Source organism: Diadema antillarum, unplaced genomic scaffold (assembly GCF_040938485.1).
Source record: "Diadema antillarum isolate AM-2024a unplaced genomic scaffold, OU_Dant_1.0 scf00000017, whole genome shotgun sequence".
Classification (NCBI taxonomy): Eukaryota; Metazoa; Echinodermata; class Echinoidea; order Diadematoida; family Diadematidae; genus Diadema; species Diadema antillarum.
The window spans coordinates 1,875,443-1,902,952 of record NW_027270906.1 but is presented as its reverse complement, the minus strand read 5'-3'; the positions used below and the strand labels follow the sequence as shown (position 1 = coordinate 1,902,952).

The window sequence follows — 27,510 nt, the reverse complement described above, 5'->3', positions numbered from 1 at the left end:
CCTGAAACCTGCATCAGGCTCATAGCATTCATCTGTTGTGGATGGCATTGAACACAATATTCAGATTATTTCTTGCACATGTAGAAAGAAGTGCTTGAAGAAAGAAAGCTGTGACAGTTCATGATGATAAAACTATAAAGCAATACATTGTACAATGCACATGTGTGAATGCAATAGAGATTGAGAGCAGATTGAAGAGAAAATATAAGGTAAAGTAAATCTTGGTCATTAAAACTCACAGGATTTGCAATAATTTTTTCATGCAAAATTTGATTGTCTTTCCTCACTCAGGTCATAGAAAATGTTTGTCAGAAACAGAAGTACAACCCAGATGACTACAACTTAAAGTGAGTGTTCCAGCCATGATACCAACTCAAATTCATCTTTGTAGCAAATCAGTCATATTTGCTCGAAATAAATGTACTAGTATGTAGTAGTTATACTTACGGCAGATATACCCATGAGTTAACAAGCGTGCACAGTAATGTTTTATTTTGGGCACCTCCATTGTAGTCTATCATACAAGTGTGCATTAGAAAATTGACTTTTAGATCATCCTTCACAGGACTCAAAAAAAAAAAAATGTGATGCCATAGTGCAAGACGGGTGTAAAGAGGGACCGAGTAAGTATTATTAAGTGTGATACTGCTGTCATAAGGATAAGGAATGAAACCAGTTATATCATGGTAGGATCAAGACAATTACTGTGTCAGTGACAGTTTGAATGAAGCTAATCTTTTTTAGATATTTCCTGTCGAGTTTTCATGTTACTACCATTTTCTGTGTGTAATCTAACAGAGCTGTATTTTAGCAGTTTCTTCGATACGAAAAATCATGTCAGTGAATGCGTAGGGATGAAGCTTGGGTATAACATTGCTGTTATTTGAAGATTTGTAGTGTTACTTTTTTCTTTGGGATGAATTTTTCGTACCAGGCACAACAGAACCGTGCTGGATGTGCAAGTTCCCTTTCGCTATGCCAACCTTCCAAACAATGTCAAGTTGGAGCTTGTCAAAGCCAGCTCCCCTCGCAGTCAGTCTGGCACGGCTGTGGTGGCGCTGCAGCTTCCGTCAGGAGAGCGTCTTCAGCGCAGCTTTGATTCATCCACATCACTATGGCAACTGCTCCAACACTGGGAGAAGGAAGGTGATAGGTAGGCATGGGGGGTGGGGGGTGGGGGGTGGGGGGTGGGGGGTGGGGGTAGCCTTTTGTCAAGGCCCTCTTACTGTATGATGGCTATAATAGGTTGGCAAAGCAAGCCCAGCTGAGCGTGACAGCGTGAGGGCCTTTTGAGATCTACTTCACACATTACACATAAACCCTTCTGAATAGTCATTTTAACAGGTTCCAGTTTACCAATGGAATGGCGCACTTTCCACATCCGCCGTCTTGGCATTGTCCAGCCTGATCGCATGCATCACTGACCACCAATGGAGGTCTGTGGCGTGCATTCACTGTATGCATGTTGGATTCAGGCAAACAGACACGCAGATTGGTTGATTTTTTTTGCGCCCCTAATTGGGGAGCAAATGTCAGTAATTCAGTGGGCTAACATAAGGATACAAATCAGATATCAAAAGGCCCATGCGCTGTCCAACTCAGCTGAGCTCACTTCGTTCGATCCCATTTACTCACCACCATACGGCGAGAGGGCCTTGGCAAAAGACTAGGAGGAGGGAAGAACTCCATAAATACTCAATCTTGAGTGATACACGCCATTAAAACCAAAACAACAACAACAACTCCAAAGGATTTAGGGAATGGTAAAAAGAGAGATAAAAGAATAACTGAGTTGATATCGTGATGGAAAGCTATGATTGATTCTCACCAAATGGACTTGGTCATGACAGTGACTGAATCTCATATTGTACATTCAGTATGATGTGCAAGGGTTAATTGATATGATTTCTACATGAAAGTGTGTGATGATCATATGAGACATTGCTATTGCATATAGCATAGCACATATTTAGGGAGTATAGTTTTCTGCAAATTTGTGATCTTGGAGCTCAATAGTGAATGGATAAATGTTTGTGTGCACATTACATTCATGTTGAGATCAGATTTGATAATTTCGCTTGTTGTTAAATTTGATGATTCCAACCGACTCCTGAAATTCATAAACATTGAAACCTCGTGAAATATTTGGAGTATACAATTGTAATGTTAATTCTACAGTGACATATGTGACTCATTCAAACAGCGATCATCCATATTATTTGTTACAGACCCTCCTTGACTGCTTCCTTTTTTTCAAGCGATGGCGGCACACTCCATCCAGTTTGCATCTACATGAGGGAAGAGGTAAGGCATGTCAAAAAGTGTTAACTGTGGTTGGCAGATGGTAGATGGTAGGTATGTAGACAGGATATCCAGTCAGATGTAGTATATGTGTTGGTACATAACATACATCGAGTGTGAACTGTACATACAGAAACATGAAAATTCACACATTGTTAGTTCTACCTGTACTTCGTCCATGCTTAGCTTTAAAGATTCTATATCCCTTTTGCAGCCATCACAAAATTTTGCATGGGTTGAGAATAATGGCTCCCAACATCTTGTGTGAAATCTTATGGTAGTATAACTTGAAAGTCTTTGAGGAAAAAAGAAAGAAAAACTAATGCCATGTCACTTGAGAATTTGCCCCTATATTGTACCACAAATAATAACATTTTTTAGACGTCCTTATAAATTCACTTGAAATATATGCTTTTCATTTCTTCTCCACCATAAAGAAGTTTCCAATTTGATTAGGTCCGAGTTACCTACTCAGATAGATATAGATTATTGGAAGGAATCTAATTTTCAAAGTTACAAAAGGGACACACACACTTAATAGGAAATGGAGTGTATAAAGATGTTGGGAATTTGAAATAGGATTCCGAAACCAGTATGTGACAATTATTTGTTTGTTTGTTTGTTTTTTGTTTTTTTGGAAATCTCATGATAAAGACACACATTGATTTTCCACTATTTTGCTGGCTATTGCTGGCTATTGAGGTACAGCTCTTCATATTCAAGTTTGAGTAACTTTGGAAGATAGCTTGCTGTTTGCTGGATTGTACCAGGGTCATCACATTCATGGAAAACGGTGATTGTAGTAGGGAAGAGAAACGCAACATTTGTCCATTGCATTATGTAGCATTGATTGTAGACATTGTTGCAAGTAATCTCAACCTCATTTGGTGTTCAGATTGTCGGAGAAGCTCGGCTGAAGGCTACAACACTGAAGGGACTTGGTCTAACGGGAGGCAGAGCCATAATCAGGTAAAACATATCATTTCTCTGTGTTCCGCTGTAACTGAGGCTGTAAACATTAGCTAGTATTCAATGCCTGGCATGTTTGTCCTCGGAAAGATATGTGAACAATGTAAGTGCCACTGGACATGCCATAGACACTGGTCACAGAATGCAGCAGTGCAGATTTATTGCTGCTCTTCTGAAGCTGTGAATATATTCCTAAGTGCATCACATGTTGTTACCTGTATTATTGCATGCAGTTTGTTTCCATGCTTAACATGCATTAAATCCTTCTGCTTCAAGGGAGTGTTCTTGGAGAAAACAAAACTGTTGCATTTTTGTCTGTCCATGTTGTCCAATAAGACTAGAAATGGTATACTACACAATGTTCAATAGAACTTTAGAACTCTTATAATCTTTTCTAATCAATATTAGGCCATTCAGTTGAGAAAAAAAGTTTCAATGAGCATTCATTGTTGGACAATTGCTATACATGTCTGTCCAGTGTTGCATATGTTGCCCCCAAATTTTTCGTCGTGGCAAAAATTTTAATAGATTACCTCTTTGAAGCAATTGGTATTGTGTTTGGGGTAATGCACATTGGAAACAGAAAATAAAGCAACATCCCTGAAATGTACCCTTTTACTGTGGAAATGCCCGCGTGGAAAGGGCTAGAACCTCCCCATGTGTTGCTTCCCTATACATGTTATTCATGTTTTACTTCAACTGTGCCGTTTCCAGGTGAATGTACACTGTATGATATATGTTGTTATGTAACTTATTGTGATTTTCATATGCTAATAGTAATAATTTTTGTATGTTTGTTTGTTCGATTCTTTGATATATGGTTCGTATGCATACTTGAGTGGGTCCTCTATTGAAATTGACTTTCTTTGTTGGTATCCCTTTATGTATGGAGTCTGTAGCCTTCATTTGTAATGTCAAGATAGCAAATTGTGATTGTCAGGTATGATAAACAGCTGATTTTGACAGAAGCCTCTTACATCCTTGGTGTGTAACAGTGTTCCTCAAAGAAGTATGAGGAAAATAATACTTGCTGTTTAGTAAAAGTTTAAAAAACAAAGCAGGAGCCTTTGTTTGGGGTGGTGATCATAATCTTACCTGTTTTTGTGTGATGTGTCTCTTTCCTCCCTGCCAAACTAGATTACTGCACAGAGAAGTGAAGCTCCCTTCAGCTCCAGAACCAGCACAACCACAGCCTGTTGCCACTGTCAACCCAGCAATACCCTGTAACCTCACCCCTGAAAATCAAATGGTTTCGTCTCAGACACCTGCATCCTGTGCAGATCAGGACACTTCCATGAAGGGAGATGGGGATATTGAACTCATGCAGGAAGAGGGGAAGTGCAGTATAACACCAGATGTAGTCCCTCAGGCCACATGTGTTGAGAACACACCCGTTGATAATAAGCAAGTCTCCTCTGAATTGCCAGGTGATGCTGCTAGAGAATGTTCCATTCCAGACAATAGGGATGAAATGCCCATGGACACAGAAATGACCAACGTCAAAGTGGAAATGGAGGGGCCAGATTTTGAGATGGCAGAATGCGAGTCGAGTGCAGCCAGTCAACCTTGTACGTCAGAGTCGGAGGAGAGAGTGGTCAGACCAAAGAAAGAGCCAGTCGAAGCTGGTGCAACTCATTTTAGTGCTTCGACAAGTGCAGGAGAGGGTGAGAGTGGTGGAAGGAAAGTAGCAGATGACACCAGTCATAACCCCAACAGCGGTTCTGGGCTGACTGTGGATGAATATGCCAAGAGGAGAATACACTCGCTTTTGGCAAGAGAAGCGGTAAGTCGCTGTAATCAAATTATCAATGTCATTGTCCAGAAAAGAAGTCATTGCCAGTGTACAGTTGTGAGAGATAGTTGCATCGATTTACTAATGGAATCAAAGGTTCTAAACACTTCTCCAATTGGGACTGTGTGGCAGTTTTTAGTTTAATCACATGAATAGAGGGAATTACAGCAAGTGTTATAAGGGAACTTCGAGGCCCGTAGGCATCACTGTTTACTAGCATTAAGGCAGATTTAAAAAAGAAAAAAAAAAACTGATACAGTTGTACTGGGGTAGTGTGGAAAATATTTTCTGAATGAAAGAAATGTTTTCACTGAAATCTGATTAAGCAACGCTGGACACTGGCACTGGTCCGACTGTCCCTGACCAGTAGAAATCACTTTTGGACCAGTAACTTTTTCCGAAATGGACCAGTAAAAAAGGAAAACACTGGGTACCTACTGGTCCAACAGACAGGTTGGACCAGTAGACGGGTATAAAAAAAAATGGGGTAGTGTGCAACCCTGGTTTAAGCATGCTTGATGAGTGCAAGTTTCCCATGTTATAACCGAAGTATGTTTTTGCCTTCACAGTATTGTGTTACCATGTGTCAGAATGCACATTGCTGATTTGTTGTCCAATCCATATGCACTGGGCATTCTACATTCTTCGACTGTTACTTACACAGCTTCATGGTCACCTTGAGAGCCAGGGGAGGTACAGCAGCAATGGGAAAAGCAAACAGAGAACTAGGAATCATTGTTATCCTATAAATGAAGTCATAAATATATCAGTGATCATTGTATGTGTAATTGGTTTTGTTGACTTCGCACATAGAATCAGAGGGAGGTACTGCAACCAAGGGAAGAGCAGAGAGAGAGAACTTGGGTCGGTATTATTTCACCAATGTACTCACTGCTATATCAATGTATTGTAAATTCATTCTTATCCCTTTGTATGACACAGCTTTGACTTCATTAATACAGCTAGGGAAGATATTGAAGCTAATTTCTAAAGAACTGAGAGAAAACTAGGCATTTAATAGTATTTTGCATTATGAGAAGGAGAAAAACAAATTAAAAAAAAACACATTCAAACTGGCATTAAGTTCTTGAGAACTGGAGTCAAAAGGGGCCTGAGCTTTCGATCCTAGCAGAATCTTCATCAGAGGCAAAATAACAAACAGGCAAGGAAAGCAATCACATATAAGGACTTCATATAACAAGAACAGTTATTGGAGGGCTAGGGACACGGAACAAAGAAAACAAAAGGGAAGGGTTGGAGGTCACGAGCAAGGAGCCCAACAGGTAAAGGGAGGGGGATTATTAAAAGCAGGAGGATGGACATTCAAAAGACAGAGGAGGGTCAGTAATGATCCCGAGGACCATTGGGGCAACCTGTGAAGGAAAAGGATGAATAGGAAGGCAACATCAAACAAGATAAGGTACAACAGAGGGATAAAGAAAGGAAAAGAGTGAAATAGCAACAGCATGAGTGATGGGCCGAGCAAGCAGCGAGCCCTAACCTGATTACTTGCCACTATTGGATAAGCAGTTTTCAGCAGCTCTTCTTGCTACATTAAGTTCTTGTGAACCTCATCAGGCTAGAGTCTTGATCAGTACTACCTGTATGTTACAATGTTGACTTCATCTACTGCAGCCAGAGGGAGACTCACCCACCGTGGAGAGAGCCAGACGAGAGGTAGACATGATTGAGAGCCAGACGGGTGTGGCCCTGAATGACTACGCCCGGAGGAGAATACAGAACCTGCTGGAGAAGGAGGAGAAGGTTGGTAGAATTTAGATGATAATGCAGGATGGGCCAGAAGTAGGGGGATTAGGCGGGGTGGTATCACCAGGTGATTTGCCCTTCTGCGGTATCGAGCTCTGTGCAGAGTTACTACTCTGCGATGGCTTTACCTTTACCGCAAGATTTTGACTTGTGGCTTCTGTATTGTAATGTTTTTCCTTCGATTTTTCCTTCGTAGATGAATAGTTTTGTGTTCGGCTTTACCTTCGCCGAATCTTTTTGTATTTTGATATCTTTTGCAAGTCGAGAAGTCATGGCCACGTTGAGCGTATTTCGCAGTAACGCGTTGTTAAACTTCAGGAGGTTATTTTCTACTGGTGCTCGCTGAACGAACGCGCGGTAATAAAAGTGAAAGGAGGCGGCGAGAGAGCTGCTTATATAGGCTCCTGGCAGGGTTTCCCGACTTGTAATACAGGGGCTTAAAGGAAAAATGTGTAATATTTAGTGGTGGCTAATCATGATTACGGTAACAAGTAGCAATTGTAAAACTACTATGGGTAAGTATGGCGAAGTGCTGTAAATTAGAATTTAGATAATGTAGGGTGGATATTTTTGTCCATGGATGTTATATAGATTTACCTTTACTAGCCCAACATGTTCTGGAGGAATTTTTGCTGCCAAATCTATCATTGTGTCATCTGTAGATCCATTGGTTCTTTTGAATTTTACTGCATATCTTATACTGTGGAAATGTTAGGTGGCACCGGTTATTAAAATGCATTGAATGTGTACAACGTTGCAAAGAAATTTACAAAAAAATTACCATATCGTCAGAAAAGCTGAAACTTTATATCTTGTGCACATGTTGCCAACTAAAGATTCATCATAAATTCAGCAATTAAGAGGCTATTGAAAAATCTGCAACCAAAACAGGCAGCTTTATGTGATAAACAAAATGGTTCATTTCAGAGAGAATTGTTTTCTCTACCATATGAAACACTAATATCTAATGGTGAAAACTATAGCAAAAAGATGTATTATCACAATATAAAGACAAAATCAAAATGTCTATTGTGAATGGTAAGTCGTGTTACTACATTTGAGGATTGCTTCTTATGTTGATATATTAATGTATCTCAGTCTTTATGTGCCACTTTTCATGGACATATGATTTGTATATAGTTTAGTCTTTAGGTCTACAGGAAAGGCTACACCAGAAACAAGTCCATGGTATAGTTGTGTTTTGGGCAATTTTTGTAACCCTGCTTTGTCATAACCATGTCTTGTTTTCAAAAGTCAATATTTCTCCCAAATTCTTTATCATGTGGTTTTTGTTGTATGTTTTAAATTATATCGCTTGATATACCGCAGGAAACACACATTTAGGCAGCATGAATGAAGTGAAAATATGAAATTGTGTATTTTTGTACTAATGCCAGGTTTTATGCTATACATGTATGCTGTCTTTGATTATTCAAAGATGGTGCAGTCAATGCAGACAGCCCTGATGGAGTCAATGGTCCAGGCCGTCCGCAGCCAACAACCCACACCTCAACCCAGGCATCCTGCCATGGCGTTTTCAGACTTCAAGGTGAGCATGGCTTCAGTCGAATGGACGTTCTATTTATCTTCCCCTTCTCGCACACCTCTGCATATTTTGTGGTGTGTCAGGCATGAAAAAAAGAGAGTGAGATAGTGTGAAGCCAATATTTATTTATTTATTCAAGATTTCATGCGTGTTCACAAAATAGGAGTGCATACAAAATGTGTGCATAAACTAAACATTTCCATTGGACATTAAGTTTTGTGTATGTAAGGCAGCAACATATGTTGATTCAGATGTGGTGTTTGGTCAACCATATAATCAAGAACAGAAGTGACACCTGGGTTGAGCAACAATATCCTATGAAATATTGCTTAGAATGAGTGGATCATTTTATAACTAAGGCAACTATTTGTCATGCATTAACCTTTCAATGTGAAATTTCCCCTCATCCCATCCCCAGTTCCCAGAGTCAGATGCAGCCGACAGTCCAGGAAAAGGCAAGAAGAAGGCGCCCTCCAAGCGGCCTGCCCTTGATCAGGTAAGGCCATAGCTTACTCAATCTTCTAACCTTTGCAATCAAGCCCTTCCATCCATTGTCTTTTAATACTGATTTTCCATGGAGTTATGCATCATTCTGTCTTTCCATTGCACATACATCATTGCAGCCTGAGGCAGGAATTAGAAATAATGAAGCTTTGTTATACCCATATATGTGACCCTGCATCACAAAACTGACAAAAATCGCCTGAGATGGATTTTTTTTTTTTTAATTGAGGGCAGGTTCTAAAAGAGCAGACTCTTAAGCTTTAAAATGATGTATAACTTATTTAGAATGGACTCTCTTTACCTATCTAAATATGTGTGAAAAAAGTGTGAACCGAGAAAAGAGGCTGTGAAGTGCAGGGTCTATTCAAGTACTTAAACTTAACTACGCCATGCTAGCTGTGCGATGAATGGAACAAAACATTTGTAAACCACCAGAGCCACAACAATGAAGGGATTATCAGATTAAGCTGAAATTAAGCATGCTCTATCAGCACATTATGTCCATGATTGTTGCTAACTTTCAAAACAGTAGCATTATCCTAAAGTTATTAGAGTTCAAAGTGAAAAGTGTGCAAAAGGTTTTCAAGAAATGAAAAGGGGCCTCTAAGACATTCCTGGTCACACTACTCTAGATACAAAAAAGGATTGTAGAAAAACTGCTGAAAACACACTTTCCCATTCATTATATGATCCCATACTGAGGAATAATGTAGAAGGCAAGCTCTTTCAGAAAGTATGAAAAACTCTAAATTGACTTGGTTGACCCATTTCACCTTTTTTGAGTCTTCACATAAAATCTAGGGGTGTAACTTTTTGTTGGTTTTTGTGGTGCACGGTCACATATATCCTTTGCCAATTGATGCCATCTTGCTAGTTTGTACTGCCAGCATTTAGTTACATTGTACTCCTTCCTCCGCTTTTCACCCAACCCAACTTCCACTCATTTGCCAGAATATAACCCAGACAAAATCTGCCCAGAGGTAACATTGTGACAGTCTGCCAGGAAGGCCATTATAATACTGATGGTATCGGAAAGATCGGAGATAAATCATGGATGTGAATGCCTTTTCATACCTTTATCTGAGTGTGTATGCATTTTCATACCTTTATCTGAGTGTGTATGCATGTGTTGTTTGAGGGTGCACATCATCACAACCAATGCAGGTTTTGGATTTTGTTTGTTTGTTTGTTCTGCATTGAAAGCTCACGAGAGTCAAATAGTCCTTGCAAATGTTACCTGGCAGGCGTACCTCATGCCCTAGCCTTAAACTTATTCATGTTTTCATCTTCTTCTCAAAAGCTTGATTGTGGCTTTATCACACTTGGTATTGATCATTCAAGGTGGGATGGGATCATAGTTCCTACACATGGTGGGAATGCCTCCAGGTGGCCCCTAGGCTGGGGCCCAAATATCCCTAATTTGCAACTTTTTATGATTTCTGACATAGGCCTTCTTATCTTCTTCTTGAAAAGAGGTGGCTGGATTTTGACCAAAAGTAGCCGGAATCATCAATGGGAAGGGGACTATAATATGGACAAATGATGGTGGTTGTCCAAAAAGGGCCCGTAGGGCAGGGCCCAAATACCAAAATTTAAGTGGTGTTGAACAAGAGGCCTGCAGCAATCCTCAAATCTCAAGATAAATTTATGAAAATGGTTTATGATACTCCACATAACCTTCATACACACTCCTTCATATTATGAAGGTGCTGCAAAGATGCCTGTGGATCTCTTGTTTGGTCATTGATAATTTCCAGGGTCATAATTTACTGGTATTAGGAATGTAAGCTCGAGTTGAAACTTTGAGAATCTGGACTCACTTGGATGCATATTATACAAATTCTTAATTAGCTTGTGGGTGTGTGGTATTTCGCCACGTAATTATTGTCGCCATAGTTGCGGCAAGCTTTAGACACATCAGAGGCCTGCATTCCGGTACCCCTGGTTCCATTGACACCCACTGTGAATTCCTTTCTTGTACACAGCCCTGTGAGAGGAATCAGCTAGTCTTCTCCGCAGACCGAGAGATGATGATGAGACATGGCCCCGATGATGTTCCAGATGAGTTCTTTGACGTGACTGTGAACGACATCCAAAGTATGCTGTCTAGTCTACGGCATCAAAGGTAATGATTTAGTTTTTGTGATAAGTACCATCTCTATGACATATGCAATCTTGAAAAGTTTTTTTTTAAAAATTTTTTTAAGGCGTTACATCACACTTTTCTTGTGACCTATGATTTTCACTGCTTATTAATACACATTGTGTCTTGGTATGGATCATGGCCTAATCACTCTAATAACTCTTCTTTCCAACATCCATCATTCAAAAAGGTCATATCTACCAAAGATATGTCTTTTGAACAATGCTGCTGTATGAATGTATGCAGATAGTCATAAGACATCAATGCTTAAGAAATCATCGATTGAAAGATTGAAAAGAATGCACCTGTTCCAAAAGAATTCAGGATATAGCAGAAAGCTGTGTGGATGTCACTGATGGGAACAGTATGCTGATTCGTTGTCATGGTAACTTCCGGCCTTAACAAACAAAACAAAATAAAAAACAAATGCCTGCAGAAATGATGTAAAAGCACTTTGCTTGATAACTTGGTGTATTCCTTCACTATCAATAGTATCCTCACAGTATTAGTGTTTATGTATGTGTAGTAGGTTCGTCACTGGAGAAATCAAATTGCTTGGTTTGAACTTCAGAGCATGAGCCAGTCAGAAAGGCAAAGAGGGATTTCTTGAGTGCTGTCTTGAAGTGCCAGTGTACGTTTGTACGCAATCCTCCAAAGTCTGCAGTACAAAGCATCAGAGACTCCAACTCTCCCGTTTTCGACGGGAGATCTCCCGCCGAAAACCCATTTTTGCAAAATCTCCCGTTCTCCCGTTTGAGATTTAATTTCTCCCGCCCTGGCTCTGTGTCTCCCGTTGGAAAGGATTTCTTACTTATTGCTATTGTATGTTGAAAAAAATAAGCCTTAGATAGCACCAGAGAACATCTAGAACCCTAGGAACTTCGCGCTTCGCCCACATCAACTTGGAGTCTCCCGTTTGCTAGGGGTTTCAGGCGGGAGAATCTCCAGATCAGAAGGTGCTTTGGGTTGGAGTCTCTGAAGCATCCTTTTGGTTCATAATGAACCGAATTTCTGCACTGCCACCACAGTATTTTTAATGTATTTTTCTTTTTCATTCTTTAAAAAAAGTATGAAGGAGCAATGCATGCTGAAAGTCATTGCTGTGAATGTTGGTAATTGACAGAATCCATAATGGTTCCCATGTCTCTTGTGAATCGAAGAATCTGGAGAGGTGTGCATGATTCACAAAATAGGAGGAACTTTTCGGTTTCACGTCCTGGACGTGGATGGCGAGGTAGTGACATCATTGAAAGGAACTGCGCATGCTCCAGGTTCTCCAGCATGTCCAACCGCAGAATCGAGAACGTGTCTTCAAAGGATTTCACGTCCTTGTAGATCCAGACGTGAGTGACGTCATTGCTTGGCGCACCAGTTGCCAGTCGGCAGGAGAAATGGGCCATGATGTCATAACAGTATGTCATGAATGGCGTGCACTGAAAATTGAAATGATTGATAACACCACGGACATAATGAGTGGACTGCAGTCATTCAGAACCGCTCTAGTACAAGAATGCCGTCCTCGTCCACACAATCAAAAAGTCCCTGGTTTGAGGTACAGGTGACTGCCTTTATAACAAAGTTCTCAGGACTAGCTGTTTTATTTTGCTTTTAGCCTAACAAATAAAGTATATAAAGATAATATAAAGAATACTTATGAGACTGAAAGATTTGCTCTGCTGTAATGAAATTTTGTCATTTAATCTTGTTTGTTATGATGGCATTCTTTGATTGTCCCATTGAAGCTCTGAAAGAGAGAGAGATCTGGAAACCAGAGCCATGAGAGAGAGGAGAGAGGAGCAGAAGATGAGCCAGTACGAGAAGGTAAGAATTTGATTTGATTGTCTCTCATCTTGAAGCTCTATCTGATACATGTATGTGTGTCTGTCCATTTATCTCTGTTTATGCTGCAGACAATTCACAAACCTTCTGCAAAGGCCCTGGAATGCAATTTTATCTCTTTGGTCATGTACAATTCCAATCTGACAGTTTGATTTGTATCTGATGTAAGCCTGGCTTCACATTAGTCTTTAGAATCCATTGACTAATTTTTGAACAGACAGATAAAATACTTTGCTTGTTGTACATTTACAGTACTGTGGACATGAAGAGTCACTACCTATCACACAGCGGCATGAGAACAAAAGTACAGTGTGCAACCAAAGGTCATGCCACATGCCGGGAATAATTTTCCTGGTACCGCATCGCAATTTGCTGTGCATTTTACACCACTGCTATGCAAACTAGCTTTTGTGTAGCAGTTTTCTTTCATAAAAGTGTGCAGGATACCATTTGAAATACTGTTCAGCTGAAATTGCTAATCAAATTTGAGTTGGAAAATTATTCCCTGCACATGATTTTATTATTTTTTTTTTTGCATTTAGTGAGTTACCTCAGAGACCGTAACATATAAGTTTATAAAGTTTAATGACAAACTCAAGCAGCACAGTGGGTGATTTTTAGTGTGATGCGAATGCTGGCATTGGTGCTATCCAACAGTAACGTTAGTGATAATCCTGAACTTGAAATCAGTCGGTGTTAGCAGGTTGACCTCTAAATTATCATATATACTGTTGTTCTAGTATGGTGATGAATGTCGTCTGCTGAACAGAGTTCCACTATTCCTGTTGGGCAATGAACATGCCTTTTTCGTTCATTTACAAAATACAAACTTAAAGACCTTGTCATTCAAGTTTGCTGTTGATGATTACATGTGAGGGCCACATTCACTTCAATGGATGCACAACGTCTCAACTCACATCGAGTGCATGCATATTTGAGCATAGCCTGTGTGTAATGCAGTAATTACCTGTGGAAAATACCTGAACACTCTGGACATGGCCACCTAAATCTGTGTCTGGGAGCAAAATTGTGATTGTTGTGTTTTTGAGTTGTCAGTTGATTTGTGGCATTTTGATTGTTCTTTATAATCACTTGTCCACTAAGCACTACAAAGCAATTTCATGGCTGCATCTTTTCATGTTTGACAAGAGCAGTCACTTTTTGTATGTGCAGTTCACGCATAAATTTGTAGTGTCAAGTGTTAAAGTGTGACTGCCACAAGTCTTTTACCAAATTGTATCTTATTTTGCCCATGAATAGCAGAAAAATAGTATGTGTCATATCATAGTTCACCCATGTAAAGGCCACACTGTAAATTTTTGATGAAAATTTATGAACATTTTTGACATTGAATATCAAGGGTATGGTCTGATATGTTGTGTGAGCATCTGTGGATGTGTGTTTGTGTGTGTGTGTGTTTGTGTGTGTGTGTGTGTGTGTGTGTGTGTGTGTATGTGTATGTGTTCTTGGATATGTGCACATGTGGGGTATATTGTTAGGTTCAGATACTCCTTGTGGGGAACAATTTCTTGGTAGGGTAAAAAGTATGGATGTCACAAAGATGCATCCTCCATTGTGTGCAATTCATATTGATACATTCTCTAATGAATTCTACACCGTAGACCTCATAAGCAGTTCTGGAGGTGTGCGAGATGGTGCACATATTTTCATGTGTGCTTCCTTTAGCATGCCAAAATCGCCTAGCCCAAAAAAGTAAACAGCAGCATCTACATTATGTGCACAAGGAGTTTAGCTTCCAACCGACTGCATGCATTTCCAAGGGCACGACGATGCTCTTATTTTGGCTAGCTATTGGAGGATGAAGCCTGATGGTGAGGAGGAAATGAATTTTGGTAAGTTGGACAAATATGATTGAAAGTTTTACTTAACTAGCCACACTGTAGCCGGAAAAAAAAACCCCTCCAAAACTTAAACTAAGTTGTAAGGTGTAACTATTACCCACAGAGGCCCGAATTCACAAAGGTGGTACAAACGAAACCATGGTTTAAACCATGGACAAAAACCATGGAGCGCCAAGTGTCACATGGAATATTTCGTTACGAAATTGGTCATTTCGTAGACAAAATGACCGTTTCATTAACAAAATTATCATTTCATGGATGAAATGTTCATTTAGTTACAAAATGTTGTTATTTCGTTACGAAATAATCATTTCATCAACGAAATGACTGATTTCGTATCGAAATATTCCATGCGACACTTGGCGCTCCATGGTTTTTGTCCATGGTTTAAACCATGGTTTCATTTGTACCACCTTCGTGAATTCGGGCCAGAGAGTGCAGGCTTTTAATATTTTAGTAATCTATGAATAGTAATGTAGGGCTTGGGCAAAGACAGCCATTTGTTTCTTTGTTATGTATTGATAAAGCACTTATTACAAGTCCCATTGAACATGTTTTTGTTGTCCATTTCCTTTCAAGCGATTGTCATAGTGTAGCGTCTAACATACGTATAGTTATATGTTGTTTCGTTACACAAAATATTTGTGAGATAAAAGATGAATTCCATTCAGTGTAATTTTGTGTTTTCAGCATAGTAACATTTTACCTGCGGCTATGCGTAATTCTGACACAGTGTAGTAGAATTCTGATCTGGTGCAAATACGTAAATCCAACGCAGCCTTGTGCACATCTGATGTGGCAATCGGGCTCATCCTATTGTGAAATACACTGATAGATGGGTAAGCACTTGCATTAGTTTCCTTTGTTTGTATTGTTTTGTTTTTGTTTTGTTTTTATTTTCGAAGAGTTGTTTCAAGGAATACATTAAGGTGCGTTCATGAGCGAAAAGTCTACATTTTGACTCAAGTTTCGTTATCATTTTGATGAATTACAGCGTATGGTTTAAAATTTATACACAACCGCTATCTTCTACGCACTGAACTTGTCCTTTTTTTAGGTTTCATTTTCAAAGTGCCTTTCAAGTACTTGTAATCATTTTATTGCTGCACACATAGATTTTTTAAAAGCTGTAGAGTCAAGATAAATTAGAACTCGTGGCATTTTTCATACCAAGTTGCTGGCGTTTCGTTGTTTGACTTTTATGACCACAGTGTTGTTTACTTTCTACATTGTGTATTAATCTCATCAATCACAAGGGTAGATTACTGATTTTAGGTGATACATAGACCTACTTTGCAAGCTTGTAGTGCTGAAACATGGATCAAATTTAAAGCAAAACTCCAGGGGATAGTGTTTTTTGCTATTCTATTTGATTGTCTAAACTAATAACCTTCTTTGTATATGTTGTCAATTCTCAATGGTTTTTTTTTTTAAGTCGTGCATGCATTGAACTGCCATGAATTTAAAATATACTGAAATATATTTTCATTTTCTCTAAAGCTTTATGCTGTGTAACTGTTTCTTTGGACACGGGTAGATTCTTACTGATTTTATATGATATGTAGACTTACTCTGTGATCCTTCTGTTGAGATGTATTCATGATTATCTTTTAGTGATCGTGAATTCTGTAATCTCATTGGTCAATCTACCACTGAATATCCATATTCCGTGATAAGGTTATATTGTGCGCATGCGCTAAATCCACCACTGAATATATTCCGTATTCCGTGATATGACGTCATATTACCCAGCTAGCTGCGCGTGTACCAAAGACGCTTATAGGAAAGTGCGCGCTAATCCTGTACAAAACAAATGGACAGCGCTCGGTCCTCAAGCATATTACGCACATAACCTGAGACCACTAGACGCTTGATGAACGACAACAGCAACTTACGTATCTGGCTACTGCAGTGTGGCTTGTACGTATTTTGTACATTGTATGCGCGCATACAGTAATCAGCTCGCGAGACGTAGGTCTAAGTCACCATGGTCATGGTTGACAGCCGGCGATTTCAACATCATTCACGAGGGGAAATCAGCGAGAAGAAGGTTAGCACTTACACTAAAAGATAAAATCGTTACCCCCTGCTTGTTCTTACGAAATACGGGAAATATCTACGGTCTGGTGCCATATTCCATGAGGCCGGAGGCCGAATGGAATATGGCATCAGACCGTAGATATTTGCCCGTATTTCGTGAACAAGCAGGGGGTAACTAATAATATTTCGTGCTTGAGTAGTATGGTGGTATATGGTGTACGGCGTGTATTTAGCAAGTATATTTTTTCGCAAATCAAGACTCCCTGACGACTTCGTGAATGGTTAAATTTGCGATCTTAGAGGATGGTGATGAATGGAGCGATGTAAGCAGGCACGTCACATTTAAGTCAGGATCAGAGTTAATATTTTTGCGTGTTTTTAAATTTACAAATAGAATCCAACTCACGAAATTCACGAAAAAATAAAAACCTCATGAAATATATGGCATATACAGTGTGTCATGAATACTTCACATTCTGCATCCTCTTCATCACTCTTTTGTATTCTGTAGGACAGTGCCAAAGTTCTTTGATTCGAATGTCTGTGGAATGCTGCTTGGACATTGAGAAACTTTTCACCACGCTACACTTCTCCTGCAAATTCTTTTGACAATCTGGAGAGAGAGAGAGAGAAAAAAAAATGATCATACTGCCATTTGCATCTTCTCTTTGTACCCAGATGCATAATAAAATACTATAAGGAGCATTTAGTTCAGCAGACAGTGCTATTAGCACAGTTAGCAAAAGTTGTGACTGGAGATATGTATGACTTGAATTCAGTTGAACTGAATTTATCTCCACATCATGAGATGGGACACCCTGATCAGCAAAACCAATATCCATAGGAGTCACAAATACGAGGTCAATCCCCTAACACTGACTGATTTCAAGTACAGTACTGAAAGAAATGTTGGTGTTGAGATAACATCAACGCCATACTCGAACGCTGCTATGGAAATCATTCAATGTTTGATTTGACATTGATTGACCAAAATATCCAAGATTCAGACTTACTGCATCATAATTTTCACATCTGTTTGTCCAGGCTATCGTCACGTCAAGGACCGGAGTGTATCGTCGTCAGCCCTCAGAAAACCAGAGCAGCACCACAGCTGTTGTTCATAGGACAGAAAAAGGAGCCCAGACTATCGATAACATTGAGGTTCATGTCCTAGAAAGTCAGGGAGTGGCTGCAAGGGAAGTTGATGGTGATCAAGTGCACGATTGCACGGATGAGTGGCTGGAGGGGGAGAGTGTAGTGGATAATGAATGTGCAAATTGGGCAGACACTATGCCTCATGATACTAGCGTCGGGGGCGGTGACGTGCAACAGGAAAATACTGAGAGGGTTTCCATGAGACAAATACTTGAGAAGCTGGAAATCATGGACCAGAAGATGGACCAGCTGCTCGCCATAAAGGGATTACCTAGTGAGAAAAACAAATTGACTGGTGGAAAAATGAAATTACGTGTTAAGAAGAACAAATTTCTTGGTAAGAAGAACAAATTACTCGTTAAGGTCAACAAAATACTTGGTGAGAACAAAGGAGAGGGGCAGGGGAAGAGTGATGGAAAAGGTGCGCCAGAAGATGGCTGGAAGTTCAGTCACAAAGACCTCGCTCTATTAAAGACTCAGAGTCGCTCGCGAGCCAATTTTGCAAAGAGATTCATAGTGCAGTTGATGTCCCCGAAAGAGCTGGCGCAATGCAACTGCAGTGGGAAATCGTCGAACCGTTCAACCAGAGGGGTTGTGCGTGCCATCCCGGCAGCAATCCTTTCCAAGGTACTTGAAACAACATTCAAGATGTGGCAAGTGCCAGACAGTGATCGTGGTGTGGCATACCGAGAAATTGTCTCGGCGATAGACCTCCACTGCCGCCGCTTGGCGGCACGCCAAAGAAATCGGTGAAAACCGGGTAAAAAAACGTATGTGTATTCAGAAGAGTTAGATATTTTTGAGCAAGCAATTTATTGCCACCAGGCTGAGTAAGATAGATTTTGTGTGCTTTTAATTTTGCGGAATCAGGACATTACACAGTGGTGGTGTAACGGGACCACTCTCGCTCACGACCACTCCTTTGAACAGGGTACAGAAATGCATGCTCTAAACATGACAGCTGATCTCACAATATCCTTTAAGATTACAAAATGACCGAAGCCTTTATTGAAAGGTGAAATTGACTTACTCAACAATCGGCGTTCACAATTCTGTCTGCCCGGACCGCACTTGGCTACTTCTATAAACTGCGCGTAGCCACGCCTTCTTCAAATCTCGCCACCGGTTCCGGCCCTCCGCTTCTCCCCCAAACAATCTGCCACGTTCACTTGCCCCCCTCCCTTTTATACCCAGAGCCCATGCTGTGCTCATGCTCTACGGGCGTGCATCATTTGTGGCGCACGCACATTGACATTAACTTCTATATGAATGATTCTCGCATAGTCTTATTCCATTCCGTGACACAACCCCCTCTCGAGACTAGTCAGTCCCTTGACTAGGGTTTAGATTACTTTACTTGATATATTTACAAACATAGAACAAGCAAACTCCAGTACACATACCTATACATTCTGGCACACCCACACTTGTTCTTATATCTCATGATTATTGTGACACTGGTTTTAAGTGCCCTACAATTTTACCCTGACTGGATCATCTCCATGTACCGGAACTCCGGGACATCTTCTATTGAACTAATCATCTACAGGTTTTAATACATCCAAGGTCCATTGTAGCAAGATTAATCTTGCTGCTATGAGGTTTACTGTACATTAAACAAACAAACAAACAAACAAACAAACAAACAAACAAACAAACATACAAAAAATACTGGTAGAAACAGTTGAACTGCCTGCCTTCTTTAAAGGAAACCACGTCATTACATTAAAGTCGTTATTCACAAACGTTATCCATTAACGAAAGCACAATTTTTCAATGCACACCAAATGCATTTTACCGACATCATCGCATGAACACTTTATGGCAATACCAATTTACTCTACTAAAATAAACCCACACATTATCTTTTCCTAATCATTTCTATAGACAGACTACAAAACAATACAATATTTAGTTTGCAAGGGCACACTCCTCCTTACCCTGTTCAAGAATACATGTGTATCTTACATTATCTACATGACTCGAACCGTCTTTCCTGGTTATATAAGGAAATCTATCCTACTTTCACATACAAAAATATAGATATGCGGCCTGGTACAAAAGGTAGTTTGGCAATAACGAAAGTCAAGGCAAGAATTCTTTGGTCAAACGGCATGGCACACACTATGATACTTTAGTACGTCATATTCATACACTTATTCTTTGGCACACACTTTGGTAATGACTTGCTTTAAAATTAACATGAATCATCTTAGTCTTATAACCATGTAGGTGTAGTCCGACAATAGAAAGGACTAGCAGTAACCCCAGCCCACTGTATCAATTACATAGCACTGATTTCTTAGTAGAAAATGGCAAGAATTTATTCTATTTTTTTTTCACTCTTCCGAACGGACTAAACTGGCTGCAAAATCAACATGGTACACGTGTTGGGTTGTCTCGGATGAAACAAGTTTGTCTTGATTGTGAATTTTTCGGCGCACTGTCTCTGTTATTTTCCGTACGCTCCCAGCGACGGCCCTTTCTACTTGCTGTGTTGTCATAGGCGTTGGCCCCCCCATCGATTTCAACTTGGTGGCTACAGCTGGCGCGTTGAGTGAAGGCCCGTGAAGCCCGACGAGATGGTAAGAACGGCGCCTCCGGTTGATGATCAGTTTTTCACCCCCTGTCCAGTAGGTCGTGGAGCTGTTTTCTCGAACCTTAGCTGGATTGCTGATGAGGGCTGCCTCCAAGCTAAGAGATCTGACGCAGATCACTGGTGGGCCCCTCCTGGTCATCCTCTTCATAGCCTTCGCTGTCATCTCCCTCGCTATCGTCTCCCTTATCCTCATTTTCGCTGACCATATCCGGGGTTGCAGGGACGGAGTGGTCACCGTCACTTTCTGCCACATCCCCTTCCTCCTCCAGCTGTTTCATCATACTCAGCAGCTTGCCCGATGGAGTACCTGGCGTGCTAGCTGCTATGGGAGTGGCTACATCCTCGATGGTCTTCTTGACGTCTGGGGACGGGTGTATTTCGAAGGCGTCGCTGATGTTTGTCACCCTTGTCGGGGAGAAAAACTTTGGTGTTTGTCCTCTCTCTGGGCATTATGCGTGAAAGATGGGATCGGGTTTCCAATTTCTGATGATGATGGCGATGAACATCGCGTTGTCCATCCCGATGTTCATCTCGTCGATGCCTCTCGTGGTGATGCCGTTCTTTAATATGGGCCTGTAAGTTATCCTTTCTGTTATAGCACCGATGGCAGGTTTGGCATTCGTAAGTACGCCGGCTGCGGTGCTCTACCTCGACGTGGCGGTCCAGACTCCATTTATGGCGGAAATACTTACCACAGGTATAACATTTTAGGGTGTTTCTAGATGGACCCATTCCTGTAGGTAATACAAAATGGCATGGTGATAATCATTCCTTTGGACCAATACAATCAAACTCCGATACCACACTATCAATCACATTTTTCACAACGGGTAGCGTTGGGGTATTTTCCTGATTCTTGGGGGGGTTTCTCCGAAGAGGTGTTTTCAAAGTTGGGGCAGGGGATATGGGTTGGTTCGGAGTGTGGCCGTTTCTTGGGGTACTCGCTGCTTTTGGGGCGTCCTGCACTGGCTCGTGGCCTTCCTCGGACTCCACCCAATCTGCACTTTCCTCCCTTTCTGTTCTGATGGGTCGAAGTGGGGAGCTGCTCCCCATTCCAAGATCCTCCACACCGTCTATATGTTCGGCTGAGGGTTCCAACCAAGAGGGAATGGTCTCTCCCTGGTATGGTTTCAGTTTGTCTGCATGGACTACCATCATTTTACCGTTCATTCCTTTTGGATTTGGAGGGTCACTTCGGAGAGCTTATGTGTGATGAGGAATGGTCCCTGCCATTTTCTTTGCAGTTTTGGTGTGAGGCCCTTTGTTCTGGCCAGGTTGAAGTACCATACGAAGCGACCGACCTCAAGGTTAGCTCGTTCAGCTGTCCTGTCATATGTGTCTTTCTGACGTCTGGCACTCTCTTTGTGGTTCAACCGTGCTCGCTCATGAGCGAGCCTCATGCGTTCCCGAAGTGTCTCCGCATAATCAGATCCCAGTGGAGTGTCGATGTGTATCTCTTGCTGCGGGGTTGTTGTGGTTAGGTCAAGGGGTAAGCGAACTTCTCGCCCAAGCATCATCATGCTTGGTGTCTCACCGGTGGATTCCTGAGGTGCAGAGCGGTATGCAAAAAGGGCAAGGGGAAGTTTGGAATCCCAGTCCCGCTGTCGCCGCTTCGGTTCGATCATCATGGATACCATCGTGACAAGGGTGCGGTTGAACCTCTCAATGAGTCCGTCAGATTTGGGATTGTAAGGGGTGGTGCGTGTCTTCTTGACCCCCAGCAGGCTGCACATTTCTGTGAACACCTGAGACTCGAAGTTACGTCCTTGATCTGAATGCAAGGAGATCGGCACACCGAAGCAACACACAAACTCTCCGACGAACTTTTCTGCTACCACCTCTGCCGTTTGGTCGGCAATTGGGTACACCTCCATCCATTTGGAGAAACAGTCCCCTACAACAAGTATATACTTGTTCCCCCGCTCCGTTTGTGGGAGGGGTCCAACGATGTCTAGGGCAACTCTCTCCATGGGCATACCTACTGGTTTTTGCTGGAGCGGTGCTCTCCTTGAACGTGGAGGAGACTTCTTACTAGCACAGACATTGCACATCCTAATGATGGACCGAATACCTGCGTCCATCCCTGGCCAGTAAAACCTTGGTCGGACCTTTGAGATCGTCTTGTTCATACCAAGATGCCCACTAGCTGCACCCCTGTGGAGTTCCTTTACCACTCTCTTCCGGTGCTTATCTGGTAGAACCACATGCCACTTTATCTCATCTCCACTGTCCGATTCCCACCTTCGGCACAAGATTCCCTGCCCTACTTCTAGCTGATCCCAGATCCGCCAATATGTCTTCTCGGTGCTTGACTTGCCCTCCATTTCAGACCAACTAGGTCTTTCTTCTGAGGCCTCTTTCCTGACCATCACCCACCGCATGGTTGTTTCCTCCCGTTGGGCTTGACCCATATCAGCCAACGCTATGGAGGGTTCCATGGTCACTGCATTTACCTTCACCTCGGCTCCCGTGGCGTCACTGCTGTCTTTTGAGGTCCCCTCCTCGGTTCTGGACGCCTTGTCCTCTGTCCTTGGTTCCTGGTTCTCAACTGTTTGTTCCTTGTCCTCGGTGCGTTTACAGTGAGAACAAGGTCCACACCTCCTCCTGGAAAGTCCGTCTGCATTTCCCTGAGATCATCCTGGTCGATGAACAATGTTGATGTCGTACTCGGATATTATCTGTAGCCAGCGGGCCATCTGGCCCTGTAGGTCCTTGAAGTTTAGAAGCCACCTAAGGGCTCCATGATCGGTTCTAGATAGGGGTGGAACTGCTTTAGGAAGGCCACTACTGCTAGTAACTCCTTCCTAGTTACGCAGTAGTTCCTCTCCGGCTTGGACAAGGTTCGGCTTGAAAAGGCAATAACCCGTTCCTTGCCATCAAATTCCTGAGACAGCACCTCACCAATTCCTACATTGCTGGCATCAGTGTCGAGGATGTATGGCTTGGCAGGATCTGGGTAGGCCAAGATGGGTGCACTTTGCAGCTGATGCTTGAGAAGTTGGAAAGATGTCTCACATTCCTCAGTCCATTGAAATTGGTGTCCTTTCTCCGTTAACTGGTGGAGAGGTCGAGCAACGTGGGAAAAACCTTCAATGAACTTACGGTAATAGGAGGCAAGTCCCAAGAAACTCTGCACCTCCTTCACACTTGAAGGTGTAGGCCAGTCTCGCACCACTCGAATCTTCTCTGGATCAGTGGACACTCCTTCTGAGGACACTACATGTCTGACGTAGACAACACTCCGCTTGAAGAGGGAACACTTCTTTGGCTTCAACTTGAGTCCTGCAGCTCTAAAGCGCTGAAACACTGTAGCCAGGTGAGTGAGCTCTTCTTCTATGGTCCTTGCAAAGACAATTACATCGTCCAAGTAGACCAGTAGGGTGTCCCAGTGGAGACCTGACAGCACACGCTCCATGAGTCGCTCGAATGTTGATGGTGCATTTGACAATCCAAAGGGCATCACTTTCCAGCAATATAGCCCTCCCCGAACTAGAAATGCTGATTTCTTTTGAGCGTCCTCGTCAAGCCTCACCTGCCAGTAACCTGACGCAAGATCCAGGGTTGAAAACCACTGCCAAAGCATCAAGAGACTCGTCAATCCTCGGGATGGGGTAGGCATCCTTTATGGTCAGGTGGTTGAGTCGGCGATAGTCCACGCAGAATCTCTTAGTGCCATCTTTCTTTCGCACGAGGACCACGTTTGAAGCCCATGAAGCCCATGGGCTGTCTGAAGGTTGTATCCTCCCATTTTTCAACAGCTTCTTGACCTGTTGTTCTACCTCCTCCTGTTCCTTCGGAGGAAACCTCCTTGGACGCTCTTTGACAGGAGAAGCATCATCAGTGTTGATTGAGTGCTGGACTAGATTTATGGATCCAATGTCGTCTTCATTCTTGGCGAACACATCTTGAAACTCACAAAGAAGTTGTGCTATCTTCTGATGATGCTCCGGATCCAAGTCCTGGACACTCCAGTTGAGCAAATCGCCTAAATGGCCAGGGACGTCACAAGCATTTCCGCCGACCTTGGGCTCACGCACTACTTCAATGTCATTCATGTCTAATGGGATGTGTTAGTTTTCACCTTCTTCACCCACATTCACTCTGTAGGCTACTCAACAGATGATAATAAATCAAGTTCTGTAATTTCAAGTTCTTTAAACAGAGGCTTTATTCTCAGGCAAACTTCTCTCAGCTCATGGCTGTGCTGCTAACAACTGTGTGCCGTAGATGGCGCTATCACATCTTGTAACACCTTTCCTTTTTTGAACAGACAAGAACATCGTTCTATAACTATTATGACAAATTTAAAAAAATTGCTTTAAACCACTTGCAATTCCAAGGAAACATTAAATGTCAAAGTATATCTGTATAGTGTGAAAGCATGTAAATTAGTTCTCATAAAACCGGAAATATAGATGACAGTGGGGTGGTGACTTTATAACAACCTGGTAAACTTAAACTTCAAACTTTGCTTTGTAATCATAAAGCTTCATATCTTTGAATAATGACATCATATATTAACATGTGCACTAGTACCTATAATTAAAATAACTGCACTGGGCACTTCTGATTACCTCCAAAAATTATAGGCAAAACTGTACTTGTCTCCAAAATCATAAATTGAACATGTTTATAACTGATACTCCATAATTTCAAGTAAAATCTTGAAAACAAACTGAGTTTACTTCTCACTTTTTTCTTTCCTTCTTTCTTTTGTTTATTTTTTCATTTAACTCACTTTGACCAAATATAGTCTTTGAGGTATGTTGGTGAGCGTTTGTTTCGCGAGCTTCTGCGAGTCAGGCCTGGAGCTTGTACATTTTCAGGCATGACTTGTACAACGCTTGTACTTCTCGCTCTTTCTACGCTATTCCTGTTCGCTTCACTTCGCGTTTGGACTGGCTGTGGAATTAGCGAAGATGGCACGATTTCACTTTCGCGTTTATATCGCTCCGCAGTTTTTCGAAGGTGTCTCCGGTTTCTGCGACGTCGAACGCCTTGCTCAGTTTCAACAATGTACGATCTGTGCGAAACTTGCTCAACTACCCTCGCTTTCTCCCAAGTGACATGCTTTTTCTTGGGTTGTATTCGCACAACATCTCCCTCCTTCAATGGTTCCAAATCTTTCGCGGTGGCATTGTAGTACTTTGCTTGCCGATTTTGGGACGCTTGTTTTCGCGTTTTCACATCCTCGACAATCTTTGGTTTGAGGAGTTTCGCGGCCATAGGAAGATTGTTTTTAGTGCGGCGTCCGAACAACCACTGCGCAGGCGAACTGTCCATACTCGCAGTTGGGGTATTTCTCCAGATGAGTACACTGAGATAGAAATCTCCGTGGTCACGCTTTGACCGCTTCACAAGTCTTTTTGCGATTTTTACGGCAGCTTCAACTTTGCCATTGCTTTGAGGAAATTCTGGGGAGCTCTTGGACAGTTCAAAACCATAGGATTGCGCAAAATCAGCGAATTCCTTTGAATTGAAAGGGGGTCCATTGTCACTATGAACGCAATCTGAAATGCCATGTGTAGCAAAGTGCCGTTTCAGACGACCTATGATGGCACTACCATCTTTCTTGGTAAGTTTGTCCACTTCAAAATAATCTGAGAAGTAGTCAACTGTGCACAAGAAACTATCACCGTCTACTTCAAAGATATCACATCCTACTTTCTCCCATGGGCGGTTAGGGATTTGATGAGGATGGAGTGTCTCTTTCTGCTGGGCACTAGGCATTTCATTGCAAATGTCACATTTCGCGATGAAGTCCTTCAGATCTGCCGTGATAGATGGCCAATATACACACTCTCGTGCGCGTTTAAGTGTGCTCTCAATACCGGTATGTGCAGCATGCAGTTTGTCTCTGATTTTCGTTCTTGGGGTTTTTTAGCAAGACTTTACATGTACCCTCTGCTACAATGCTTGCACCATTACCATAGAGATTGAGCTGTCTTGGACTTTGCTCAATTTGCACATTATCAGGTACACATTTCTTTGGAAGAATGTTTACAGTTGCACCACAGTCAATTTGCATCTGTATTTTCTTTCCTTTGATTGAAAATCTACCCAGGATTATCGATGCGATGGCGACATACTGTGCACAGCACCACTGCAGACAGTCCCGCTGAATCCTGTACTGGAAGCATACACATGTTCATATACGGTGGGACCACTATGACCACGACCAGCAGCTGGACGACACAATTACAAACGGCCTGAGAGAGAGAACAAAAGTCACTTCACTCCTGACACCATGTTAGTTTTCACCTTCTTCACCCACATTCGCTCTGTAGGCTACTCAACAGATGATAATCAATCAAGTTCTGTAATTTCAAGTTCTTTAAACAGAGGCTTTATTCTCAGGCAAACTTCTCTCAGCTCATGGCTGTGCTGCTAACAACTGTGTGCCGTAGATGGCGCTATCACATCTTGTAACAGGATGAAATACTGTATACGCTATAATTTTCGCGTACATAAATTTTCGCGAATTGCCGCTGTCACTCATTTTCGCGAGTGGTTAAATTCGCGATTGGGGGACCAGAGAAAATACGAAGTGGCAAAGAAAGTGTGAATTTTCAACTTACTAGCAAATAAGAATGATACTAGTTATACACTGCATGAAAAAAACTTACCAAACTCTACTAACTAGTAAGTTAGAATTCAACATTTTTTAAGTGGTTAAGTCCATCGCGCTAGATTTCTGACGAGTGGTCCCCTTGCGATAATGGATTGGCTCTCTACAGTATTCGTAAACCGTGGACGTGCTATATGTACGTAAACAAGCTTAGCCAGTACAGTATACAATGGTCTGTTCGGTAAGCCATGACATGGTATACTACTAGTACTGAAATTTTCGTATCGTCAAGGCAAGGGATTCATTTTGGAAGATAATATTTTCGCGTGTTGTTAAATTCGCGAATAGCTCCCGACTCGCGAAATTCGCGAAAATAAAACCCCCGCGAAATATATAGCGTATACAGTAGCCGGCAGTTGTACCCT

The 27,510-nt window shown here is 41.8% G+C and overlaps 1 protein-coding gene across 1 annotated transcript in view; it reads left to right on the top strand.

The window, feature by feature from the left end:
• The window catches only part of LOC139725546 (uncharacterized), a 56,634-nt gene that overhangs the window by 8,525 nt on the left and 20,599 nt on the right, over positions 1–27,510 (top strand). Inside the window, exons 2-14 of the mRNA XM_071636636.1 lie at positions 292–347; positions 935–1,153; positions 2,229–2,304; positions 3,197–3,270; positions 4,408–5,053; positions 6,698–6,826; positions 8,268–8,378; positions 8,794–8,871; positions 10,865–11,004; positions 12,765–12,843; positions 17,808–18,545; positions 20,556–20,912; positions 21,762–21,824. Coding sequence (XP_071492737.1) covers positions 292–347; positions 935–1,153; positions 2,229–2,304; positions 3,197–3,270; positions 4,408–5,053; positions 6,698–6,826; positions 8,268–8,378; positions 8,794–8,871; positions 10,865–11,004; positions 12,765–12,843; positions 17,808–18,545; positions 20,556–20,912; positions 21,762–21,824 — 2,766 coding nt within the window. The remainder of the gene's footprint in view (positions 1–291; positions 348–934; positions 1,154–2,228; positions 2,305–3,196; positions 3,271–4,407; positions 5,054–6,697; positions 6,827–8,267; positions 8,379–8,793; positions 8,872–10,864; positions 11,005–12,764; positions 12,844–17,807; positions 18,546–20,555; positions 20,913–21,761; positions 21,825–27,510) is intronic.